Source organism: Platalea leucorodia (genome assembly GCF_965183815.1).
Source record: "Platalea leucorodia genome assembly, chromosome: 9".
NCBI lineage: Eukaryota > Metazoa > Chordata > Aves > Pelecaniformes > Threskiornithidae > Platalea > Platalea leucorodia.
The window spans coordinates 29,043,005-29,065,756 of NC_138831.1; the positions used below are offsets into that span (position 1 = coordinate 29,043,005).

Genomic DNA, 22,752 nt, shown 5'->3' on the forward strand with positions numbered 1-22,752 from the left:
CAGTATGATGAAAGTCCTCATCACTGCTCTATCTGCCCCAGGAGCAAGGGGCTGGGAGACCAGGCACTTACTAAAGACAGTCCTGAGATGGTCCCCAAGTGCAAAGAATTGGTGGTTGCAGAGAAGAGCCTTGCAGGAGGTGAGGCAATCAGCAGGGTCGTTTATATTGTCATGGACACTGGGATACTTTGCTGAGCCCGGGCATGTGGAACTCTTTCATGTTCCCAAAGGACTCTGGCTGTGCAGCCCCTCATCTGCTTTGGGGTCAGAGTACCCCATGGCATGTCTGTGCCAGACAGTAAGGTGTCTCCAGCTTTGCTGTTTGAGCACATCTTAGTGCTTATTCACTGTGGGAACACTTACCCTGACTTGAATGCGATGCATTCTGTGTGTTTGCTGAAGGTGCAACCCCCTCGTCAACCTGAACTATGCTGTCCTGCTGTATAACCAGGGCGACAAGAAGGGAGCACTCTGCCAGTACCAGGAGATGGAGAAGAAGGTCAATGCACTGAAGGAGAGCAGTACTCTTGACTTTGACCCTGAGGTATGTGCCTAACAATTGTGAGCGGGAACTAAGTAGCCATGCTAAGACTGGCAACAAACGAGGAGGAAATTTGACTTTGGAGTCCAATTATTAGGAAGAAATTCTGCTTATGAGATTTTCTAAGTAGAGCATTTGCCTGCTGAGAGCTGCTTGCTTCATTTCTGCTCTTTGAAGCCCAGTTCTTCAATCAATACACAGCAAGACAAGATTCCCTCTTAATTAAGGGAATGAATTAGCGGAGATGTTTCCCTCGAGCACCAAGGCAGTAGCCAGCTCTGCAGAGCTCTTGTGTTTTGGGTTTTTCTGTGTTGTTGACTATATTGTTGTCTGAAGTATTCCTGTTTACAGTGGTCTTCTCTCTTTGCTTCTTGAGAAGATGGTGGAGGTTGCCCAGAAGATGGGAGCTGCCCTGCAGGTGGGGGAGAGCCTGGTTTGGACTAAGCCTTCTAAAGAGTCTAAATCCAAGCAGAGAGCTGCTATGTCAGGGAAATCCTCCAGCACTCAGCAGCCTTTGGGCTCTAACCAGGCCCTGGGTCAAGCCATGTCCTCAGCTGCGGGGTATGGGAAAACCATCCAGCTTCCCCCAGGTACTTCTCTTTTGCTTCTCTTTCAAGTAGAACTGTGGGAGGGGAGAAAAGAAATCTCTCTTCCTTTGAGTACAGTTACAGCACGTGTTTAGGAAGGTATTGACTTGCTTACATAGTAGTCATGTCAACATTTGGAAATAATTTTCCCAGATTTCTGAGTTAAGGAAGTGTCGAAGGAAGATGCTCTCTGTGGTGCTATCTATCCTGCTTTTGCAGGGGTGAGGAAAGCCAGTAAAGTTTCCCTTCCTGTCTGAGCCACGATGGGCAAGACTCCATTAGCATGGGATTGAGATCTTGTTCTGGAAAGGAGGTGGTTTCAGAAACCAGACCTCTTGTCTTCCTTGGGAAGAGCCCAGGAGCTGACACGCACAGACAGGCTGCTGGAGAGAAGGACAATGGCGGACAATTTTCTAAAGCGCTTTATCATTTCTCTTACAAAAATAACTGTAACTGGATTGCTTTGAAGCTGTCCAGCCAGGTCCCTCCCTTGCAAATGTTGCTGGATTAGCTTTTAGAGCGGGCCACTGGACTGAAGGTTGCTCAGGAGATAGCGTCAGCCTTAGAAGGCTTACGCCAATGGCTGTACATGCTGCTTCTTGCTGGGGCTGGGTAGGAGCATCTCCTGAGCCACCATTCATAGCCTGACCGCCTCTCACCCCTTGGCTTCCAAGGAGGAATGCGCTAGGGATATTGCTCATCGTGGTGATTTTCTGTCACTCTTAGTCTTGTTTCCTGTGGACTAAACTAGGAGAGAGGTTGTGTAACCAGGCTTCTTTCTTTGGCACCCCTAAGGACCTCTTCCATTTCTCACACGTGGAATAAACTTTGCATGCAGGGAAGACTTAGTCAGGAAAGCCTGAAAAATAAAACATACAGGAGTCTGGGGTCTTTGTCATCCACATCAGAGAAGGGAGCTAGTTCATAACATCAGTTACCAGCCTAAATCTAAGCGTAGAAACAACTTCAGCATGGAAGTGTCCTGTTTTGATTTTGTTCTGTAAGTAGCTACATTAACTTCCTGGAAACTCTCCTTGAGTTTGCTAAAACTGTGAACTGAAAATGGTACTGTGGTTTTGGCTCCAGCTTGAATATAAACCAGCTTCAGTGGATCTATTTTCCCTTCCAAAGCATGAGTTAATTCGTAAGTTTGTACTGTCTTCTCACAGCAGCTCAGCTGAATACGATCCTGTACGTTAGCTTCCCTTCAGCAGAACTTTGGGTACTGTAAGGTCTCTGGCTGGATAGCTCACAAGAGTTGAGTGCTATTGATAAGCTAATGCTAGACAGAAGAAATCTGAGAATAATTAATAGCTGTGATTGTTCTGTATCTCCATGCTGCCTGGAAGGGCGAAAAGAATAGACAAAAAAGATGTGCAGTCATACAGTAACTATAACTGTGTTCTCTCCCCAGGTGCTGGCGCATCAGCTCCGCTTGCAAAGCCTCCCTCGCTGCCTCTGGAACCAGAACTGGGCTCAGAAACAACCCCCGAGGAGACCTCGGCACCAATAGAGGCGGAGGAACAGAGGAAAGAAAAGCGCAAGAGCCGGCAGGCAGCAGACTAGGATGGACTCTGGTCGGGACAGGCAGGTGCAGGAGCATCTCCAGCGCTGCCTGCCGACTTGTGGGGAAAGGGACCTGCCCTCTCCCCTGACCCACAGTGGCTTCACTCCACTGTCAGTCTAAATGCAGCTGTTTTCTGTTAGTGATTTTAGTACGTGGTCTCTACCTTGTCCCAAGGAGTCGTTGCAGCAATCAGAAGAGGTTTCTGCGTAGCTACTGTTAGTGTGGTCACAGCTTACTACAAAAGACTGGAGGATGGAGATCCATCTCTCCACAGGGCTGGCAGTCTTCAGTGTTTGGGTGTAAGTGCTCCAGAAGGATGCTAAGGCATCCAGTATGTTTAGAAAAGCCAGCAGTAGTGACTTAGCATCCTGGATCCCAAAGAGGGTCAAACCCTTCCAGTGGCTGAACTTGCAAGTGGCTGAAGAAGCCCTGCACAGGCTGTAGTAAGGTCAGTGGTAATACACTCAGAGAGGGGGTGAAGGTAGTGCACCCCACCAGGGCAAGTGCAGAGCAGTAAGCTAGGCTCAGGACTAGCACAGCCTGGCTTACTGTGAAACAGGGGCTTGTCACGCCCTGTTTCACAAGGGCAAGACTTTGTAAATGCTTTCCCAAGGCTGAAGAAAGGAAGCTGAAACAGGATCTGGTGGAGGATGGATGGCCGGAGCAGACCTGCTGTGATGGGCTAGCAGCATGTGTGTTGGCCAGCTGACTGAGCTGGCTTCTTTAGGACTGTTCATCTTCTGATCCTGTATTTCTTGAATCCAACCTATTTTTAAGCATAAGCTTCTATGTGGTAGCCACGAAAGTTGCAAAGCTGGCCCACAGTAAGGCAAGTGCTCAGAGGCTGGCTATTCTGGAAGCAAGCTAGCTGCAGCAGCAAAAAAGTCTGCCAAATTCCTAATTGTTTGCTGAGAAACAGGGTAAATGAGCCTCAGGGAAGCTCTGCTCATGTTATTGGAGTTCTTCCTTGAGAATTTGTATGGCCCAGCATGGGGGGAAGGATTGGTTTGCAGGAAAAAACAGCAAGCCTTTTCGGAAAAGACGATATGGTCAGCTTCAATGCTAAATTTAAATTGTTTTAGTATGACAGCAGCCATGCTCTGAATAATTTAGTTATGCCCTTCTTACAGTTGCATTTTAGGAGAAATCATTCATGCTAGCTGCAAGGCAGCAAAGCAGCCCGTTGGTGAGCAGAGCAAGGAATTTTAATGCCCATGTGATCCTAGAGATGCTTTGAAAGTTTCTATCCTTGAAGAGCAGAATCTGAGCCTTCCTTTTCTCTGCTGCTGTCAGTTTGTTGCCTCTGGGATTTATCCAGAGCTTGATACAGGTCCTCAAAACAACTGCTTTTGGCAACTAAAGGCGGCACCATCATACTTTACATAAAGCACCAGTAACTGGGTTAAGTATAGTTTTTCTCATCCTCCCTTCTGTACCGAGAAGTACACAAAGCTAACATTGCTGTGGGACTTCCAATCTGAGTTTTCCACACAGAATGTGTAGCACTTCCCCAACAAAACTGAAGCTTCAGGGTTCAGTGTATTTGCTGGTTAAGCTACCCAGCTTTTAAAAATGTGTATTTCCTGCTTTTAGTTCTGCACTGTTGCATTGTATCACTCCATAATTAACAAGTCCAACAGAGCAAGGTTAGTAATGGAAACTTCTCCGTAGCAACAACGTAAAAGCAGCCTCGGATCAGGGCTCTCGATATATTAACATCCTTCAGTTGGGCTTTGTGGTTAGCTGCTATTATCCAGAGTGACATTAATGCATCTTTAGAGCGTAACCAGGAACTAAAGTGCTAGCCTATTCCCTAGAGAACACTAAAAGAGTAGGAACCCCTTTCTTCTCTGTTTTGATTGCCAAAACTGCCTGCTTATCTCAAATGTGGCTTTTTTTCCAGCTGTCCTCTACTGATTGGTTTTATATCTGTACAGCCTCTGGGTAGCGCTCCTGTAAGGTTTCCCTCATGCTAGGAGTTGAAGAAAACAAAGGATCTTTTGTGGAGCACTGGCAAATTTAAACAAACCGGACAAGAAGCAGTGTAAATCAGGTACAGTGCAGCGATTTTTATTCACATTAAACTTTTTACACTGAAAGTTACTGCAGTGTAACAGAGTGCCTGTGAAGAAGAGGTTAAGATTGCAGAGCAAGGGTAGGCCATGTGTGGGAACTCCTTACCTCACCCCCAAAACTTTAGTTCAAGACAGTTTTTTTCCAATAGCAGTCGATTGCTGTAATCTTTTAGTCTTATCACAAAGGCTTTCAAGCCATGGAAGCTCCGATACAAGGAACAGTGACCAGAACAGCGTGGTTACAGACAGGTGAGCACCAGCATTGCTGATACAGGAACGTTTCCCCTCCATCTGCTCATGACCCTTTGTTTTGATTTTCTTAGCTGCTTTCCCCGCCTTCTGCTTGTTGTAAAAAAGAAAAGTGACCTTAGACTGTAGCATTATGAAACTCCTTTGCTCTATTCAGTAGGTGGGAGCAGCCCTCGTCCCAGTGCTGTTCTCAACTTACAGCCCACCGGAGCCACAAGGAACAATAAACGATCTCTCTCCTCTCACCCAGTCCCGCTGCTGTAACTTATGACCTTCTTGGCTGTTAGGATGCTTTTATAGGGTAAATGTTACACGTTAGTACATAGGGTATACTACATTTGGAGGTACTGTAAAGGTATTTAAAATAAATATATATTTTGGTGAAAAGCTTATGCAGACAATTAACCAATTCTCCTATGAAAAGAAGCAGTAGCACCTTGTAACTTTCTGGATTTGAACAGAGCAGAAGGGAGCTTTGTGTATGTGTAAGGAAGCATTTTTAAATATGTAATTACAGTTGCATAATAAATAGAACTGCAGTTCCTTGTCCTGTTCCCTCTCCTCCCCTGGGTATTGTGATGATGATTTGCATACAGTAAATTGATTGCATACAGTAAATGATTTGCATACAGTAAATTCATAGTATCTTTATGGAGAGCTTTTTTTAAGCTATCTAATGATGAGAATGAGGCTGGACTGTTCTTTCAACTGAAATGAAGCAAGGAATTTTCAGCAGGACTGTACGAAATCATTTAGGGATTTTGGAAATCACGCCTTATGTTCCAAAACCTGTTTCTGGCATCAGCCATAATTCTAATCTTCTCTTTTCCCCCCATAATTGAAATTTTAAGATGGAAAAGAATAATGAGCTTAATTTCTAGGGAAGTAGAAACCATCTGCTTTAGGACTTTTTTTTTCCCCTTTCAGAAAAATGTATATCATTAATCAGGTTAAATCATAGAGCTTACAAGGTGGACTGCAGCCTGACTTCCTCACAGGAAAGAAACCAGAAGACACTCAAATAGCAACGCCTGAGCAGCAAGACCTTGTTTCAGCCAAGAGTAATGGTCAATCCATCCAGCAACGTGTGTTCAACCCAGACAACTCTGGTTTTGAGGTCCCTGAGACAACTGGATGCTGATTTATGATATGGGCAGTATTAGTGCATACTTGCCATGCTCCTGTATGCGATCTTGGCCAATTGTGGTCACTGACAGGCAATATTGTTGTGCAAGGTGGACCTTGGGTCCTACTCAACATCCCGTTCTTGCATAAGACATTAAAAATTTAGACTTCCCCCCTGGGAAGTGTGTTTCAGTTGGCAAAGCCTCTTCAGGGACAGACAAGCCTCAGCACCGAACGAAAAAAACCCAAATTTTACTAAAATAATAAGCTCCACACATAAATGCACTACAAAAAAGCACGTATTAATAAGTAGTACAAGACTGTTTTATATAATAGAAAACACAGTTCTGCTACAAGGAAAGCTTTACCACTCACTCAAACCAAACTGCACAAAAAAAAATCATGAAAGATAGAGGTGGGGTTTGAACCCAGTCTTACCCAGGCTGCACTGACTAAGGAGCAGCTTTCCTGAGAAATTCATAGGGGAGGTTTTCAGGGTATTTTTTTTTTTGTTTCCCCCACTTGCATTTTAATGAGATCATTCCCCCTTAGCTGCCAGCATTTGTATTCTTCAGCTGCTATGAGATCTTCTCAGCAAAGGCTGATACCAGACTCAGTTTTCAAAGCGACAGCGAGCTGTTTGGAACAGATGCCTTTCCAAGCTTCCGGCACAGAAGGTAATGGCCATGCGTGCTATTTCTAACCTGCATTTGTCTCCTTTGCTGAGAGAACGTCCTCCCACAAGAGTCTGGATCAGTAACTCCCTGAGAATTCAGCCTGGTCGGCACTTAGGATCCACCTGAGATACTACGCAAGAAACTGCTCCATCTGTTACAGAGGAGAACTTCATCTGACATCTCTGAACAGACAGGAGAACAATCATTTCTGGCTCTAAGATCAAGTTTTACGGAAGAGTTTAATCAGACTCAGCACTGGTGAAGCAGAAGGCAGACAGGAGTGATGAGAGCAGGCCAAGGGGTATGCTACGCAAAAGAACTTGTTGCAAAGAGGTTTCCTCTGCCCCTTATCACTCAAACTTCCAAAACAAAGAGCAAAGACAACCTTTAATACTCCCATTTCTCTCTCTAGTAACCTTGTTAGTGCTTGAATGAAGAATGTGAGACAGTCTTTGTTGTGGTGTCTGTTTTAGCTGGTTTTAACCAGTGAGTCTACAGACATGTAATTTTTTTTAAAACATGAAACTACCACTTTGGTGTGATCACAGGTTTAAAACTTAACTGTATGCTTTTACCAAAACATTAATTGCACTAGAGAAGAACGTAATTAATATGGCTTGAAACAAACATTCACATTCAAATACTGATTTAATGCAGTACATAACAATCCAAGTAAAGCCATAGAAAGGTAAATTCAGTGTTTTCCCTCCATTTTTATACTGTTCTTCCAAATGTACTCAAAAACTTGATGAGTTTCCTTACACCAGAAATAGCAACGCAGCACATTGTGTGACAGAAGTACTTGACAGCACTGCTTCAGAACAGATTGCTCCAAGCACGTGTATCAGCAGCCAGTGCCAAATATCAACGCAGAGACAGTTTAGCTGCTTGCTCGTTGACAACAGCATCAGCTTTCACCTAAGCTGTAGGCTCCGAAAAGAGAGCCAAACAACACAGAGGTGTAAGCAACTTCTAGGGTAACTGGAAAGAGTTATGTTGCCTTGTACCGTTCTCACAAAAATTGTCCCAGTATTCATTTTAACTTTTTTCTTAGGATGTGACTGGAAGGGTCACCTTGTGGCACGTAATTCCTGATAATTCAATACATCATTACGGAATAAGAAAAAAATCCAACATAAGCGTTTTCACAGTTTAAAAAAAAAAAATCTACTTTTTATTTCTGTTATTGTCGTTGGGAGGTGGCTACAAAAAGCAACCCCTACCTTAGGCTAACTGGTCTTAAAATAAACTTGGGCAGAAGATAACTGATGGCAAATACATAAACACTGCTGACAGTTTTCCAAATGGATCTAGCGCTCTGCTGCTATCCAAGCTTTGGATTCCAGTAGCTGAGAAGTGGGGTTGGGCTTTAAAGCAACATCTAACAAGGGTCAAAGCAGTTGATGAGGTCTTTGCTAGAGGCAGTGCATAACAGCTAAGCAAGAAAATTTCAGCACCATTTCTGTAACAAGGAACTCATGAGAAAAGAGCAAACTTAACTGGATCTCACATAACACAACAGGAGATAACCAAGAAACACAGAAGTAAAGAAAATCAAGTAATTCCTTAGCAATGCTGTGAAACTCCCCTGGCGAGGGAGTAAGTAAAGAGCCTTTAAACTGGGAAGAGTTGGATTTGGGATTGGCTCTCCCATGACCAAGTAGCAATTGCACGTCACCACAGGCACAGCAGAGAAGGAACGTATCCTTTCAAAGTCTGCCAGCCTCCTGTGATTCACGCACCTCAAGTAAGCCACCACTTGGCCTTCAGTAAGCAACATAAACAGAAAAGATACGAAGCATTGCTCATTTTTGATCAAGGGTAAGACAAAAAACCAAAACCAATGCGGCTGCACTGGCTACAGGCACAGAGAAGTGGAAATATCAATGTGCACAAGTTTTATCATCTAGAGAGCCGCTAGCTTACTGTCACAATGATGAGCTCATCTATTGCATCTTCAGCAAACTATGTGTGAATAAACATTTCCAGTGGAAACCCTTCTGTTCGTGGGTATGAGCCTAGCTGAGGTTTGAGTCATCCATCACTGTGGATTTCCAGGTATGAGTATCACACGAGAACAAACAAGATTTGTAGAGACAGAGAGGATCAGGGGAAAGCAGAGGTCATGTCAAGCCTGGTTTTGAAGCTTTGGTATTTTTGCAATTTTTCTGTTTCTTCATGGTGAAGAGAGATCTGGATTTTTATAATCCATTAGAAAAATTTGTTTAAAAATCTCTCACCTACCAAGGATTTTTGTATTTTACAAAACAAACAAACAAACAAAAAACCAAAAAAACCCAATGCAACAAACCAACCAAACAACAAAACCCACAATCAATAGAAATTCACTGGGTTTTTTTCCCCTATACAGATCAAAAAAACCCCACTAGCTATTTCCATTTCTGTTGTTCAGCAAGGTCTGTTAAAGACAAAGCAGCTTTTCTTTGTTGTCGCTATTGTAGCTGTGCAGAGGTGTGAGACAGCCTACATGTGTAGCAAAAAGATTTCAAAAGACTCTGCAACCCTTATTAAGTTTGGAAGGCAGAGGGAAGCTAAGCACATCGTGTTCACAGCATGTGAAACATGAAGTGAAGACAGGCTGCTGCGTCCCGCCATTCAATTCAGTTTTATTATCATATAGATTGTTTCAAAACTTAATCAGGGATACCAACAGCATATCTGATTAACAGGTCACGCTTGTTAAGAGTTATCCTTGGGAAGTGAATTTGGTGACCTGGCGAGCTCTATATGCCTGATCAAAGCAGATATATAGATAGAGCAGCAGTCTAGCCATCACGTGCTACTGTCATTTGAGAAGTGACTCACGGTGCCAGGCATTCACACCACACCGACAACAGGCCAAAGAAGAAATATTACCTGGTGAGAAAGAACAGGAGCAGCAGGAAGGATGAATTAATAATAATAATGATTATTAGAGTTTAGTTTTTAGGCCCAGATGAATTCTAAGAAATAAACCTCTTTTTCATATTTGTTTACAGCAGTTATTTATTCAAAGTAGTTTTTAAAAAAAAAAAAAAAAAAAGAGAGATAATTTAGGCCTGTAACACTCTTGCTAAATCCAAGCATAACTTACCCTTGGACAAGTTCTCTGAGTGCAGTTACATGATTTTAAATGGCCATAAGGTGATGCCAGTCCAATCAGCTGCGCATCCCTGCAAATATTTTTGGAAGAGAGAAGTGAAATACAGCAGCAGGACCGTTGCTGGTGACAGCTTGTGTGTATTTAGTTTTGTTTTGTTTCCAACTTGAGAATCCACACAGCTTGGCCCAGTGTCAGGAAAGTGGAACCTAGCGTAAGCAAAGGATTAGTTCTCCAGCTGGCAGGATGCATGTCCCTTGGTGGTCCTAGGGGTGATGTGCCAGGCAGCTATGATCAAAGGTTGCAAAATAACCCTGCTAATGGCCTCAGACGTTTTAGGTGGCTGAAAGAAGAATTTTTTAATTTATTTTTTCTGTGGGAAGACTAAACGACAACCCCAAGTCCCATGCTACTATTTATCAATAATAATAATAATTAAAAAAAATGTGGATAGAAATACTTCCAGTCTTAAGATCCTACACCGAGATAAAATGCTGAGACGCAACAGAAGATCAGGATGGGATAAGCTGCAGGAAAACAGCACTGACTGCATTTCTCCAGTACAGCACAGAAGACTTTTTGCTCAGAGGGAAAGCAGAAGTTAAATATAGGTTGACAGACAGCATTGTGTGCTAAGTCAGTACAAGTTACAACAGCTGTCAAATTTTTATCCTTACAGAGCATTCACGATGGCATTTTCCAACAGGAGAACATCACAGACAGCAATACGACAGCGTTACTGAAACAGATCACTCCAGCCTAAGTGATACGGACTCTCCTCCCCTCCATTCAGATACAAAGACTGACCTAAAGTGACCTCCTACAAATTCCGGTACAGCACAGGCTTGCATAGACATGCTGATTGCATTTAATTCAGTTATACTGAAAAAAATGTGTACAATAAGCTATGCATATATGCTTGAAGTTTCTGGAAGCAGACAGAGACAAAACCATGCTGGAAAGAGACAAAAAAAATGCTGGTGCTATGTAATCCATAGTGTGCGACTATGAAGAGGAAAAAAAATACAAGCAAAGTATTTAACAAGGAGACATGGTTCTATTTTTTTTAATTTCAAAGGCTGTCCAGAGCAAAGAAACTATTGCTGACCTAGTCAAAGAAAAAAAACCAAACCCAAGCCCTAAAAAAGCCCTCCTCACTTCAGTCTTACCTGGAAAACGCTGTTGCAGGTTTTGAACTTCCAGAGGGACCTCCCCTAATAAATTAACCCTTCTGAATAGAAGGCAGGGAAACTGAAGAAAATTGCACAACCGTTCTCAAACAAAAAAATTAGTCTCCAGCACTCAATAGCTTTTCTGTAAAATACCAGATATAAGCACCCACTGTTAGCAAAGAAAGAACACCAGCTGTGAGCCCCCTGGCTGGAACTCTTCGTATTTAGTGTACAGCAAACACAGGTAACGTTTTGTGGTTTACCTGACAAGAAAAGAAAGCTGTCTCCCCAAATATAAACCCTGATTATCTTCACTTCTAGTTGCCAAAAAACTAAGCATGGGCTACTAGGGCTCAGTTGAATACCATTAGCCACAGAGACAACGGATTCCCAAAATAATCTACGCAGCCTTGAGTCAGGTTTTCTCTGTGCATTTAAGGAGTAGGTACAGTGTGCATCAGTCACATTTTGGGACTCTGGCTCCCTCCAATGCTGGGGGCACTGAAGCCGAGAGGTAATTTCATCAGTAAAAGATTTCATCATCACACCAAGCAAGTGGAAGGTTTGCTCTTGCCACGTAGCAATGTGCTGTGAGGAGATAACGCAAGAGCCTTTTATTTTTAATTTATCAGAGGCAAGACAAGGCCGAGCACTGCTGTGCTCTCCCTGGGATCCACACGCAGGAAATTCTCCTGGCTGCCGTACTTTCCAGCACTAACAAACAAGACCCATTCAGAGTTACAAACAGCAAACCTAGGCCAAACAGGGATTTTGATATTCGTCTCCCTCCCCACATGCTTAAGACAAAGCAAAGCCAATTTTCACATTAAATACTAAAACATCTGCACCTAAATGTGAAGTGTTCGAGTCACTGCCAAGTGACTGGAATGTATCTGACAGTTTATACCTGGAATTATTCTTTGGCTCTTTTTCAGTTATATCCAGAAAACACACCACACCCTGATTCTGTTCCTATACCATCACTGGCTGAAATCCTAATGGGAACACCGTGGTTCCTCAGACACCGTACAGTATCGGAGAAAAAGGAGGGTCTTAGTCTTCTATTGAGGGTATGCTTCTGAGTATAGCAGTCCTTCAGCTGAAATAGCATCCCCAAGTCCCACGGTCCGGACAGGATCTTTACACACCAAAACGGGAGTGAAATGGAATGAGATGCCTTCTCTGTGCCAATGCACTACTGGCTCATCTGGATTTAAAGAGATTTTGGAATGTGCCTCTACCTGGGAGGTCACAAACTCCAAAGGAGCTTTAAGAAAGACTTTGCTGGTATCGATGGTTTCAGTCGCACAGGCCTGAGTCCCTGCTGCTCTAGCTCCGGCAGCCACAGCAGCAACCTGGTTGCCCCAGTAGCCATCCACTGTGACAAGGATATGATAGGCCAGGGTGTGGAAGTGGATCCGCGTGAGATCAGAGGCCCGGTCCGCTGTCTTCCCATGCTCCTTCAGGATCCAGAAGAGGATGTCGCTGACTACACCCACGTCGGGAACTCCGCTCCAGGAAGCGAGGGAGGCATGGGGACCAGAGGCAGACTGCGTGAGGAACAGCAGCTCCTGCTCGTTCAGCCCAATGGAGTTCACCAGGGGAAAGACCTGCTAACAGAAACACAGGAACAGCGGTCTTCCCTTCAGAGAGAGAATCAGACTTTGGTCTTCCCCATTCAGGGTACTGATTTTACAATGCTGTGTTACTGGCTCTATCGCCAGTGTCCTCAGCAGAAGGGAGCGCCCAATTTCCTGGAGAGATGCAGAAATCTGGAGGCCTGCTAAATCTAAACCAAAGTTACTTGTATTTGTGGAGTTGTGAGTATTCTCCTGGGTCACTTTCCCCCCATGATTGCAAAAAATGTTTATATCCGAGAATACAGCCCAGCTGTGTTGCATCGTATTCTTACTGAATACAGTTGCTGAATAAACTCAGATCTGCAAAAAATCCTTACTCCTTGCTGAAAACAGTCTGATGATCAGCTGAGAGCATTGTAATGCTCCTAAATGAAACTTCCCAGAGAGACCTTTATAAAAGGAATACTCTCTCTGAGCTAAAGAAAACAAATCTGTCCTCTAAGTCATTACAGTTCTTCACTGCACAGAGGAGACTCTGGTAAGCTCAGTACGGAAAACAGAAGCATTCAGAATGCAATAGCAGACATTAAACCCAATGTTCTCAATTTATCTTCAAATGGATAGCCCTAATTTTAAGTTTTCATTTCTATTTTCATCTACCAGTCTGTGCCTTGTGATACTGAAGAAAAGGAAACTGATAAAAACAGCAAATCTTTTAATTTTCGTTACCTGATGCATAATGTTGCTCATGAAATCTTGATCAGTCATACTGGCCAACTCCAAGTGTATGGGAATGTCAGTAGGGATATCAGAGATGGAGGCCACAGCCTACAGGGGTACAGGAAAAGAAAAAAACAAAAAACAAAAAACAAAAAACAAAACACCCTAAACCACATTTTCATTAAGAAACAGAAAGAACAAAGGGGGTTTGACTCAGAGATACACATCCTTCCATCTTCTTGTGTATGGATTTAAACACAATTCCAAATGAGATGTCTGACAAGTGCCAGAACGTACTGCTAAGGGGAAGAAATAAAAACAACTTCTAGTTTTCAGAATCCCAGAGCAGGAAAACTGTATCTAACCCTAATCTGCACCCAACTCAGCACTTTTCTAAGGGACTAATTCAGAATCCTCACAAAGCTGAAGCAGCTGTAGAACAGCTGATCCTAGAACAGAGAAAAAGAAAAAAAAAAAAAGAAAGGCTAGTGCATTGCATCAGGAAGGGCTCTCAGCTAAGACAGGCAATGATCCGTAAATAAAAAGAAAACTTGGTGTAGCTTCTTTGGGCTCAGGTAAGAAAGCTGCCTCTTGGATTATCCAACATAGATGCTGCTTCAAGAATGCAAGTCTTGGTTATAACCTTGATCATCTTAGTATCTGGGATAGGAAAAGTGTAATTTAGCCAGTAGATAAGCTCCAGTAACTATGTCAACGTACTCCAGCCAGACAACCAGACCATACCTTTTTCCCATAGACAACCCACTGAATCTAAGAAACGTTAGTGTTACAGGATTAGACTTTTGCCATTCCTACAGTTCACATTCTTCTTTTAGCATGCAATACTGAAAAGATTTGTGGACGATCTGAAGACACAGCCTAATTACAAGTTCAAGCCTGGGAAACCAAGAGTTTGCCATGAAGCATTGGTTGGAATGGAAATTATGGTGGTGTTCAAGTATCTTACCTCCATAAGTCGTCTCTGCCGCATCTCCTTGCTCTGGCCTTCCATCATGTGAAGTCCTGAAAGGACCACAAGGTCTGGCTGAAATTCATCCAAGCTGGACACAAACACTTCCAGCATATTTAAGGCGCCATTTGATAGGTCATGGGAGAAGATGAAGCGGTTGGCATTGGGTGCTCTCACTTGTCCCCACTCTTCACCTAGGGTGAAACAAATAGAAGCAAGTTAACTCAGAAGAGAAGCAAATCAAACCACGTATCTGGAGATTTTTTTGGGATATCCTGCTGGAATCCGAAGGCATGGCTTCACAACGTGACTGTGCCCAATTAACAGCTACTGCCAGCCACAAAAGAAGTCTTGCTCTTTTTCTCCTTCATTCTCTTCACTCACTCCCACTGCCTCATTTAGATGCTTGTCTGATCAGAAGGAAAATTCAATACTTGTTGGTTTTGCAAGCTTTATGATGTTTTAATCAGTTTTATTAGTTTAGCGTGCAATCAAGTGAGCGTCACAGCCAGCTCAAGCCAAACATTTGGAGCGTGCAGGACATGCAACGAGAGGGGAGACCTCCCCCTTCTGGCAACAACCACCTGTTAGCTTGACTCAAGCTGTATCACGAAGGTACACCCTGAAAAGTCTCACGGCTCTTACTGTTCCTGACTGCGCAGCTCCCAGAAATGATCTGCAGAATAGTGTTGCATCAGTGCTGAATGTGTAAATGGTTTTATTCCTGGATAAGATCACAAATTAAATGGGCTCCATCTCTGGGACACTGAGCCATGAGAAAACAGGGTAATGACAGTGAGCTTAGAGAGGATACAAATTACACAAGGCACAGTCCAACTGGCCAGCCCTCTGGCAGTTCTCCCCATCTGTACACACATCTTTGCTCAGGCAGCAGGCAGTTCCTTGTGCCAGTTACGATAACTGGACAGAAAGAAATGTAAGGGAATAAACAAACACCGATCACAAAGCGCAGCTTGAACAGAAAGCTCTTGAGACACAAGCATTTTTGAGGCTATCATAGGCAGAATCTCCACCTTAGAACCAGCCCGCGTACTTCGTTCACTCAGCTCTCCCAGACTGTATACTGGTTACACTATGGAGAATATGACCAGCATTTGTGGAAAAGCCACTAAAACAGCATCAACAGCCATCAGTGCTGCCTCCTCTTAAGATAAGTCTTATGGCAAAGTTCTGTCTAGGACGGAGGGCAGCTGCCACCTGACAAGGATGGTGAGAAAAGGAGACATCACACACTAATGTATCATCTAATGAGAATGCTTCCAGGAGCAAGAAGAATTAAGATTTACTTAGAGATTAGGGTAATTTTACAAGTGCTACTGTGTAACAGCACTTGTCAGTTATCGTAACCTTGTTTCAGCCAGAAGTCCATCAGAGTGCATGCTTTGGGTGCTGCTCCACTTGAGCTTTGCTGCCGAAAAGGTTTAATTAAGGTGGTTCTTGCCTTCCCTCCTTGCCAAATACTCCCTCTTCTGCCACACCAATGTAACTCTTTCTGAAGCTATATATTGAGACAATACCAGTGGAATGATTCAGGTTGAAAACAGCAAGAAAATACATGCAGATTTGATTTAGCCACTACATTAGGGTTACTCTGAATTTCATCTGCATGTGGTTAAATGGTACCTTTCTGTGGCCAGAGAAAATTACTGGACTACTTAGTGTTCATACAGCTTTAGAATTACATCCATCAGGTCTGCTTAGGCTTATAGGCTATTCATCACAACAAAATAAAAAGTCCACTTGATTTCTATAGGTTATAGTGTACAAGCATACAAAACCAAAGGGATGGCAAGACAGCAACACGAGTCAGTATTTACAGTAACCATATGTCCTGGTTTCAGCTGGGATAGAGTTAATTTTCGTCTTGGTAGCAGGTATGGGGCTGTGTTTTGGGTTTAGGATGAGAACAATGTCGATGATACACTGATGCTTTGGTTCTTGCTAAGTAGCGCTAAGCTGTTGTTAAACAGGTGCTAAGTGGTGCTCACACTGGTCAAGGACTTTTCAGCTTCCCCTGCTCTGCCAGGTGCACAAGAAGCTGGGAGGGGGCACAACCGGGGGGAGTGCTGGCCCAGACTGGCCAAAGGGCTATTCCATACCATATGACCTCATGCTCAGTATATAAGCTGGGGGCAGAAGAAGGAAGGGGGGGACATTGGGCATGATGGCGTTTGTCTTCCCAAGTAACCATTACGTGTGATGGAGCCCTGCTTTCCTGGGAATGGCTGAACACCTGCCTGCCGCTGGGAAGTAGTGAATGAATTCCTCGCTTTGCTTTGTTTGCGTGCACGGTTTTTGCTTTGCCTATTTAACTGTTCGTATTTATTTTACTTCAATTATTAAACTGTTCTTATCTCAACCCACGAGTTTTCTCCCTTTTACCCTTCTGATTCTCTCCCCCATCCCACTGGTGGGGAGTGAGCGAGCGGTTGCATGGAGCTTAGTTGCTGGCTGGGGTTAAACCACGACACCATATTACAAAGGAAAAAAGTTTCAAAAGACTTTTAGGTGTCTGTTCACCTACCACAGCTCCCTGAAGCACATGGAATTACCAGATTAGCCCAGTGACAGCTGCCAGTAATGATAACTTACACAGTCCTTCTGGAATTAACCGATTCAAAAAAACAACTTTAAAACCAGGACTATCTCAGTGATGTTCAGGGTTCCCATTTAAAATCCAGCCTTTGGCAACTACCTGCTTGATACTCCAAGATAAGATGGAATTCATCTCTTTCCTGCATGGATTCAGCTGGCACAACCACATTGTCATCAAGTAGTTCATGGAGTTTAGGACCAACTGGGCCACAAAGGAGGATCTAGAAAACAAGAAAAAACAATCAAGGATCCCCTGCCATGTCCCTTGCCACTATTTCAGTGCATTTAAGCATCACCTAGACAACTGATTTAAAAAAATAATAATTCAATTTTAAAAAGTCAGCTATGCTTTTCAACTTGTAAGGCCAACCATATGTTCCACCATAACCTAAGAAATAACTGCAAGATCCCCAAAATCTACAGGGAAGTAACGTGAGCCTCATAAAAGACAAGCGAATAGCATGAAACTTTTGGAACACATACCTTCAGGTCTGGATTTGTTGCAAGCTTCTGACCAATGAGAGCAGCATTTCCTCCTACGTAAAGCTATAAAACAAACAGAGGCTGGTATGGGCATTGTCTTGCTTTCACAGCTTTATACATGCTTAGTCCTCAGTACAGGCTAGAGATTCTACCTTTTTAGACAAGGGTCTAGCATTACAGGAGTTAATAAAGCTTACTGGGGCTGAAGGCAAAACAATTTTACAATTCTCTCTGAAATCTCAACAAGTTCAGTGTTCTCTGACTTTTTAAAATCTAAATATTCGCCTTCAGGTAACTCACAACCCTGTACAAATCAATTCATTCGTAACATAAACAGCCCCTACTTCTATGCAACTTTTCTGTGGCAGTTCGTAACTTGTGGTTTTTTAGCAAGGCTGACAAGCAATCATTTAAAAACTACAAAAATACTTCCTCCAGTTTGAAATCAAAGGTAAACCTGCTACCTATGCCCACATGAAGTAAGCGGAACCATGAAAGTTTCTTCAGGTAAGAAAGGCCAAGCTTTCAAGTAAGAAAACTCCAATGTGAGCTTTGAAACCAAAGAATATAGATTGTCGTGAGGATGACAGGCACTCAGAGGAGACGGAAAACAGGCTATAGAAGGACACAGCTAATAATCAGGTGATTCCAGAAAGCCAACGTAGCAAACGTGGTGAGAAACAAGTCAACACAGGAGAGTCTTGACCAACAGAAAACATTTAGAGCTTTTCCTCATTTTCAAAAGCAGCTGGCGAACTGCATAAGCATTAGGCAGTCTGTAGAAATTAGCTAACTGCCAAGCAAGGTATAAAGCTAGATTCAGAAGACCCAGTATAAATTAGAGCAACAAAACTTTGCTTTTGGAAAGGGAGGCTTCAGAAAAAATATTTATTTCTTTTCACCACTCCTACAGGGAGTTTAAATCCTGTGTTAAGTAGCTGAAGCTGATCAGAGTGTTTACAACTCCTAATGCTTGGATCTATTTCCTCACTTACTGCCTCATTACAAGATGTTGGAGCCTCTTTTACAGCATCAGCCCCATCTGGCTCCCATATAACAGTATTCTTACAGAGGCATCTTGGACTGACATTTCAGTCTTGGGAAAGCAATTAAGGGATAGACCATTGAAAACCCTACTCTTTGCAGCAGGTGCAGAGTTTTGCAGAAAGTCATTAATACATTCAAGCTATGGCATAGGTTTCTTTCCTAAACAATTTGCACTCTCACTAGACAGAGAATGAAAGTCACCAACGATGCAGAAAATAAGAAACATGCTTCTTAAAGCTTATCTTCAGGTGGAAGACATACCTGTGCACCAGGGTACTCGGAGGCTGTTTGTGCAATGTGATGGAAAGACTCGGCGTCGCTGAAGAAGCGCTCAGCAGCTGCCCCTTTTTCCATGAAGTAAGCGAATGCTTCTTTCAGGTCCTGTCTGGAGTTCAAGACTGCATGATTTTTTCCATCCCCAGGTTCAAGACCGAGCGCCTCTAACAACTTCACACCAGACAGAACCACGTCTACGCAGGCATTGACGCTGGAAGAGAGAAGCAAAATGCATACTGGGAAAACCACACGTACCTTAGGGCACTTGTGAGACAATACAACGAGATCGCTTCCCAGCCAGTGATGTTTGCTGTTCACAGCCCTCATGCTAAGGGGGAAAACAACCAACCAAATGAAAAAAACCACAAAGGCATATGAATTTCCTGAAATTCTCTACTAAAGCATTCTCCTCTTGATGTGCTTTTATTGCGCTCCAGCACTGTAGAGGAGAGAGGGATTTCTAACATTCTGCTGAATTAAGACAAGAAAGAGTAAGCTGCGTGGTCCAAAGGTGATTGTGTATGTTGCAGTACACGTTGTACTTCATTTGCTGCCTTAGGCTTGTTCAAAAAAGAATAGGCACAATAAGAATAACATTTTAAATTTTTAATTCTTAAAATAAGAAGCTTTTTAAAATATATTTCTGGTTTAAAACGTACATGCAATTCAGAACTGTTAAAAACAAAACAAAGTATTTAAGTCTACTAGATCAGCCTCTTGAGTTTCAACTACTGCTAACAATAACCAAAATGACACCCCCCCACCCCCCCCCACCCCCCCACGCTGGTTCTGTTTAAAAAGAGTCAAGAGAGCAATTTTTCAGTTGGAATATTTGAAAACTGCAATTTCAAAAGGACCATCCCAAATTTCCAGAATTACCACGCCTTCTTCTCTCAAATAGAGGAAACAGGAGAAAAATCCTGTAATAGTTAGGAAGTGATAAGAACCATTTCAGCAGATCTAGACTTTATGTGAAGACTAACCTGCAGCTCAAATCTTCCAGATCCCATTTCTTATAAATAGCATCAATTTAAACACAGTCTAATTCAGACTAGAGAATAGGAAAGTTTCTGGGCTGGAACCAGGCTCCCAGGAAGAAAGTTTGTGAACACTTGCCCTTGTTTCTACTCCTTGGTGTCAGAGAGACACCAATCTATACCAAATATTTACTGAGATTATACCAGCGATTACTAAAGCATCTTCTGAAACTGCTGTCAAGTGCAATTTCTGTTCCTCTGCCCCACGCTTCCCTGACAGGGATCCAAACAACCTATAAAACTTTTGCAGGATCTCTAACTTACTCTGTGTCTATCCACATGACACTCCAAATGCCAATGCCTGCTCACACATCAGTGTGAAAGGCACAGCCATTTAGTATTCCTCCTTGTCAGTGGCCTTTCACACATGTTTTGGGCTGCAACACATGAAGGCTGTATCATACAAAATAAAGCACATCATTAAAAACCCTGAGGCTTTTCAGTACACAAGGTAACCAGCTCAGAAATCCTCTGTGTTGTGCATCATCTCATACACTAAGGAGAGAAAAATCCCCTCGCACAGCAAAGAAAAGAAAACCAAAGAAACAATAAGCTCAAGCAGCATTTTAGCCCCAAACTCACTGTGGCAAAAGGTCAGCAATTTTATATTTTAATGAATCATTAAAGATGCAAGGGGACATAAACCAAGTCACAGTTCTTTCAAGTGAGACACCTCTAATCATCTTCCAACTGTCTTTCTTCTCCCTCCCTGCCATTCCTCGGCTAACACACTTCGTGCTTTTAATAACTCCTTTAACAGCAGGGATATGCTACTAATGAACTGTTTTGGCTGTTGAACTTGGAGGCCCCGTGTGCTTGGTGTGTGTGTATATATTATATATATTTAGTTGCTTTAAAGCAAAGCAGAAAGCAAGGAATAAACCTAAGATGGCTGGCTCTTTTCCAGTGAAGGTATGGCAAAAGAGAAGACTAAATGAGGCACTGGAAAACCTGTTTTGTCATATATTCAGGGGAGAAAGTCTGCATCAACCACGATGCAAGAGCAAGACAGACTCCAACTAACACTGTATCAGCTACACAACCATTGAGGTGGAGTAACTTCCTCAAACACTTGAAGGCCAAATCTTCTAGTTAAGTCAAGTTACCCTGTCATGTCCTTATATTTAAAAGAAAGTGAGTCAAGTGCTACATATAATGGCAAGACTAATGGTCAGACTTAAAACCAGCGTTTAAGATCAATGTGATATTCCTGAACTTTCCCCTCACCCTCTTTCCAGTTTAAAAAGAGAAAGGGTGTTGGATTTCCCTGTGTGCACACAGGCGTCTTCAACGTCTCTTGCTTTCTCCTCTCCTTTCCCTCCCTCATCTCTCTCCTTTGCATCTCTGCCTTGACTCGGTTAGTTCTCCCTTATCGTGAAGGCTTCACAGACTTCCCCACTTCGTAAACTCCTCTCTTGTACCTATTTGTTTGCCAGACCGTGCGCCCCAATTGCAACCTTCCTGGAGATGGGCCAGCAGCTCCAAGCCCCTCAGTCATTCTCTGTATATAAATTTGTTTTACAGGCAAGCCAGCCAGGGATAAGGTCTCCAGAGACAGGCTTCCCAACCAGGTCTGAACGATGCAGCATGCTTAAATCACCAACACATGAGTTTTCTGGACCATTAATCCCCTCAGCTGAGGTCCACCTCTGGTTAAGCACCAGCAGGCAGGTGCCACGCTTGCCGGTGGCTCTCTCGGGGAAATGCCCTTGCCTGGAAAACTACAGGCCTGGAAGATTAACAGAGAGGTTTAACATACAGGCAGGAGCTCCAGCGGGCGCCCAGCCGTGTTGGCGTCGGGTCTTACAGCAGGGCACCCCCTCGCGCCCCGGACGAGCCTCTCCTCCCGCCCGTCCGCAGCAGGGGAGCGGAGGCCTCTCCCGGGTCTCCGCTGGGCAGCGCGACCCCAGCGACTCACGAAGCAGCTTTGAGCCTCACAGGAATTCACGGAGGCCGCGCCGGCGGCTATCGCCGCCGGCGGAAGATCTCCACCCGGCAGGCGAGGCCCTGATGTGCGCGTATACACGCACGCACGCACGCACACACGCAGCTATGCGGACGTACAGCCCGGCCCAGGGCCAGGGGCGCCCCCCGCGCCTCCCCCCGCCCCGCCGCCAGGGGCGCTCTTTCCCCGCCCCGCCGCGCGCTGCCGGCACCTACCCGACGGCGACGCGCGCCCATCCCCGGGCCGGGCGGACGATGGCCGCCTGCCAGGCCGCCACCATCCGGCCCTCCAGGGAGCGGGCGCGGCGCAGCCCGCCCAGCAGCGAGGCGGAGAGGTGCCGCAGCGCCGAGTGGGGCAGCTCGGGGCCCAGGAGGCAGAGGTAGCCCAGCGCCAGGGCCAGCAGGCCCACGCACACCGACCTCTGCCACATCGCGGCGCGGCCGCTCCTCCCCCGCCACGCCTGAGGAGGGACGCCAGCGGCGGGGGCTCCTTACACCGCCTCCGTAGCGCCCCGCCCCCGCCGGGCGCCAGCTGTCGTAAAGCCGCTTCGAGAATCGAGGCGGGCCCTACGCGAACGGCGCGGCCTCTCCCGCAGCGCAATCTGCGTAGCTCCGGGAGGTGCGGCTGCGTCGCCTGCGTAACTTAGCTACGGGAATGAGGCGGGAGGCGGAGGCTGCGCTAGCGCGGCGGCGCCTCGTGAGAGGAAATGGCGGGAGGGGGGGAGCGGCTCCTTCCCGGGCATCGCCGTGCTTCAGGGCCGGCTGGGGACAGCCGGGCCCGGGAGAGCCTGGCCCCGGGCCCTCGGGCAGCGGGGAGCCGGTGCTGGGGCGAGGAGACTGCAGCAAGCACAGCCCTCGTGCTGCTGTGGGCTGGGCCTGCCCCTCACCGCGTTAGGAGCACTGAGCTGAAGCCCATCCGTGGGCATCGTGCTTGCACACTGCTCTGTACGTGGTACTGCTTCACCCTCCCCTCCCTTGGGTTCTTC

At 44.8% G+C, this 22,752-nt stretch overlaps 2 protein-coding genes across 7 annotated transcripts in view; one reads left to right on the forward strand and one right to left on the reverse strand.

Moving 5' to 3' along the window:
• Positions 1–3,590, forward strand: part of BBS4 (Bardet-Biedl syndrome 4) — a 39,706-nt gene extending 36,116 nt beyond the window's left edge. For all 3 annotated transcript variants that reach the window (XM_082322718.1, XM_082322716.1, XM_082322717.1), the window contains 3 exons: positions 403–544; positions 921–1,131; positions 2,543–3,590. In XM_082322718.1, coding sequence (XP_082178844.1) covers positions 403–544; positions 921–1,131; positions 2,543–2,694 — 505 coding nt within the window. In that variant the 3' untranslated portion in view covers positions 2,695–3,590. The remainder of the gene's footprint in view (positions 1–402; positions 545–920; positions 1,132–2,542) is intronic.
• A 130-nt stretch (positions 3,591–3,720) lies between these two features.
• Positions 3,721–22,244, reverse strand: ADPGK (ADP dependent glucokinase). Of its 4 annotated transcripts, XR_014229299.1 has the most exons (8): positions 21,983–22,244; positions 18,771–18,996; positions 17,463–17,525; positions 17,080–17,200; positions 14,361–14,557; positions 13,403–13,501; positions 5,219–12,706; positions 5,056–5,112 (listed from the first exon to the last, which is right to left on the reverse strand). XR_014229299.1 is itself a non-coding variant. In XM_082322712.1 (7 exons), exons 1-7 carry the CDS (start codon positions 22,195–22,197, stop codon positions 12,155–12,157), a joined length of 1,470 nt encoding a protein of 489 aa, XP_082178838.1. In that variant the 5' UTR covers positions 22,198–22,244; the 3' UTR covers positions 3,721–12,154. The 4 variants fall into 4 exon arrangements, 3 of the variants coding, with proteins under 3 accessions (XP_082178838.1, XP_082178837.1, XP_082178839.1); XM_082322712.1 differs by having other exon boundaries at positions 3,721–12,703; XM_082322711.1 differs by having other exon boundaries at positions 4,983–12,706.
• Between the last annotated feature and the right edge of the window lie 508 nt (positions 22,245–22,752).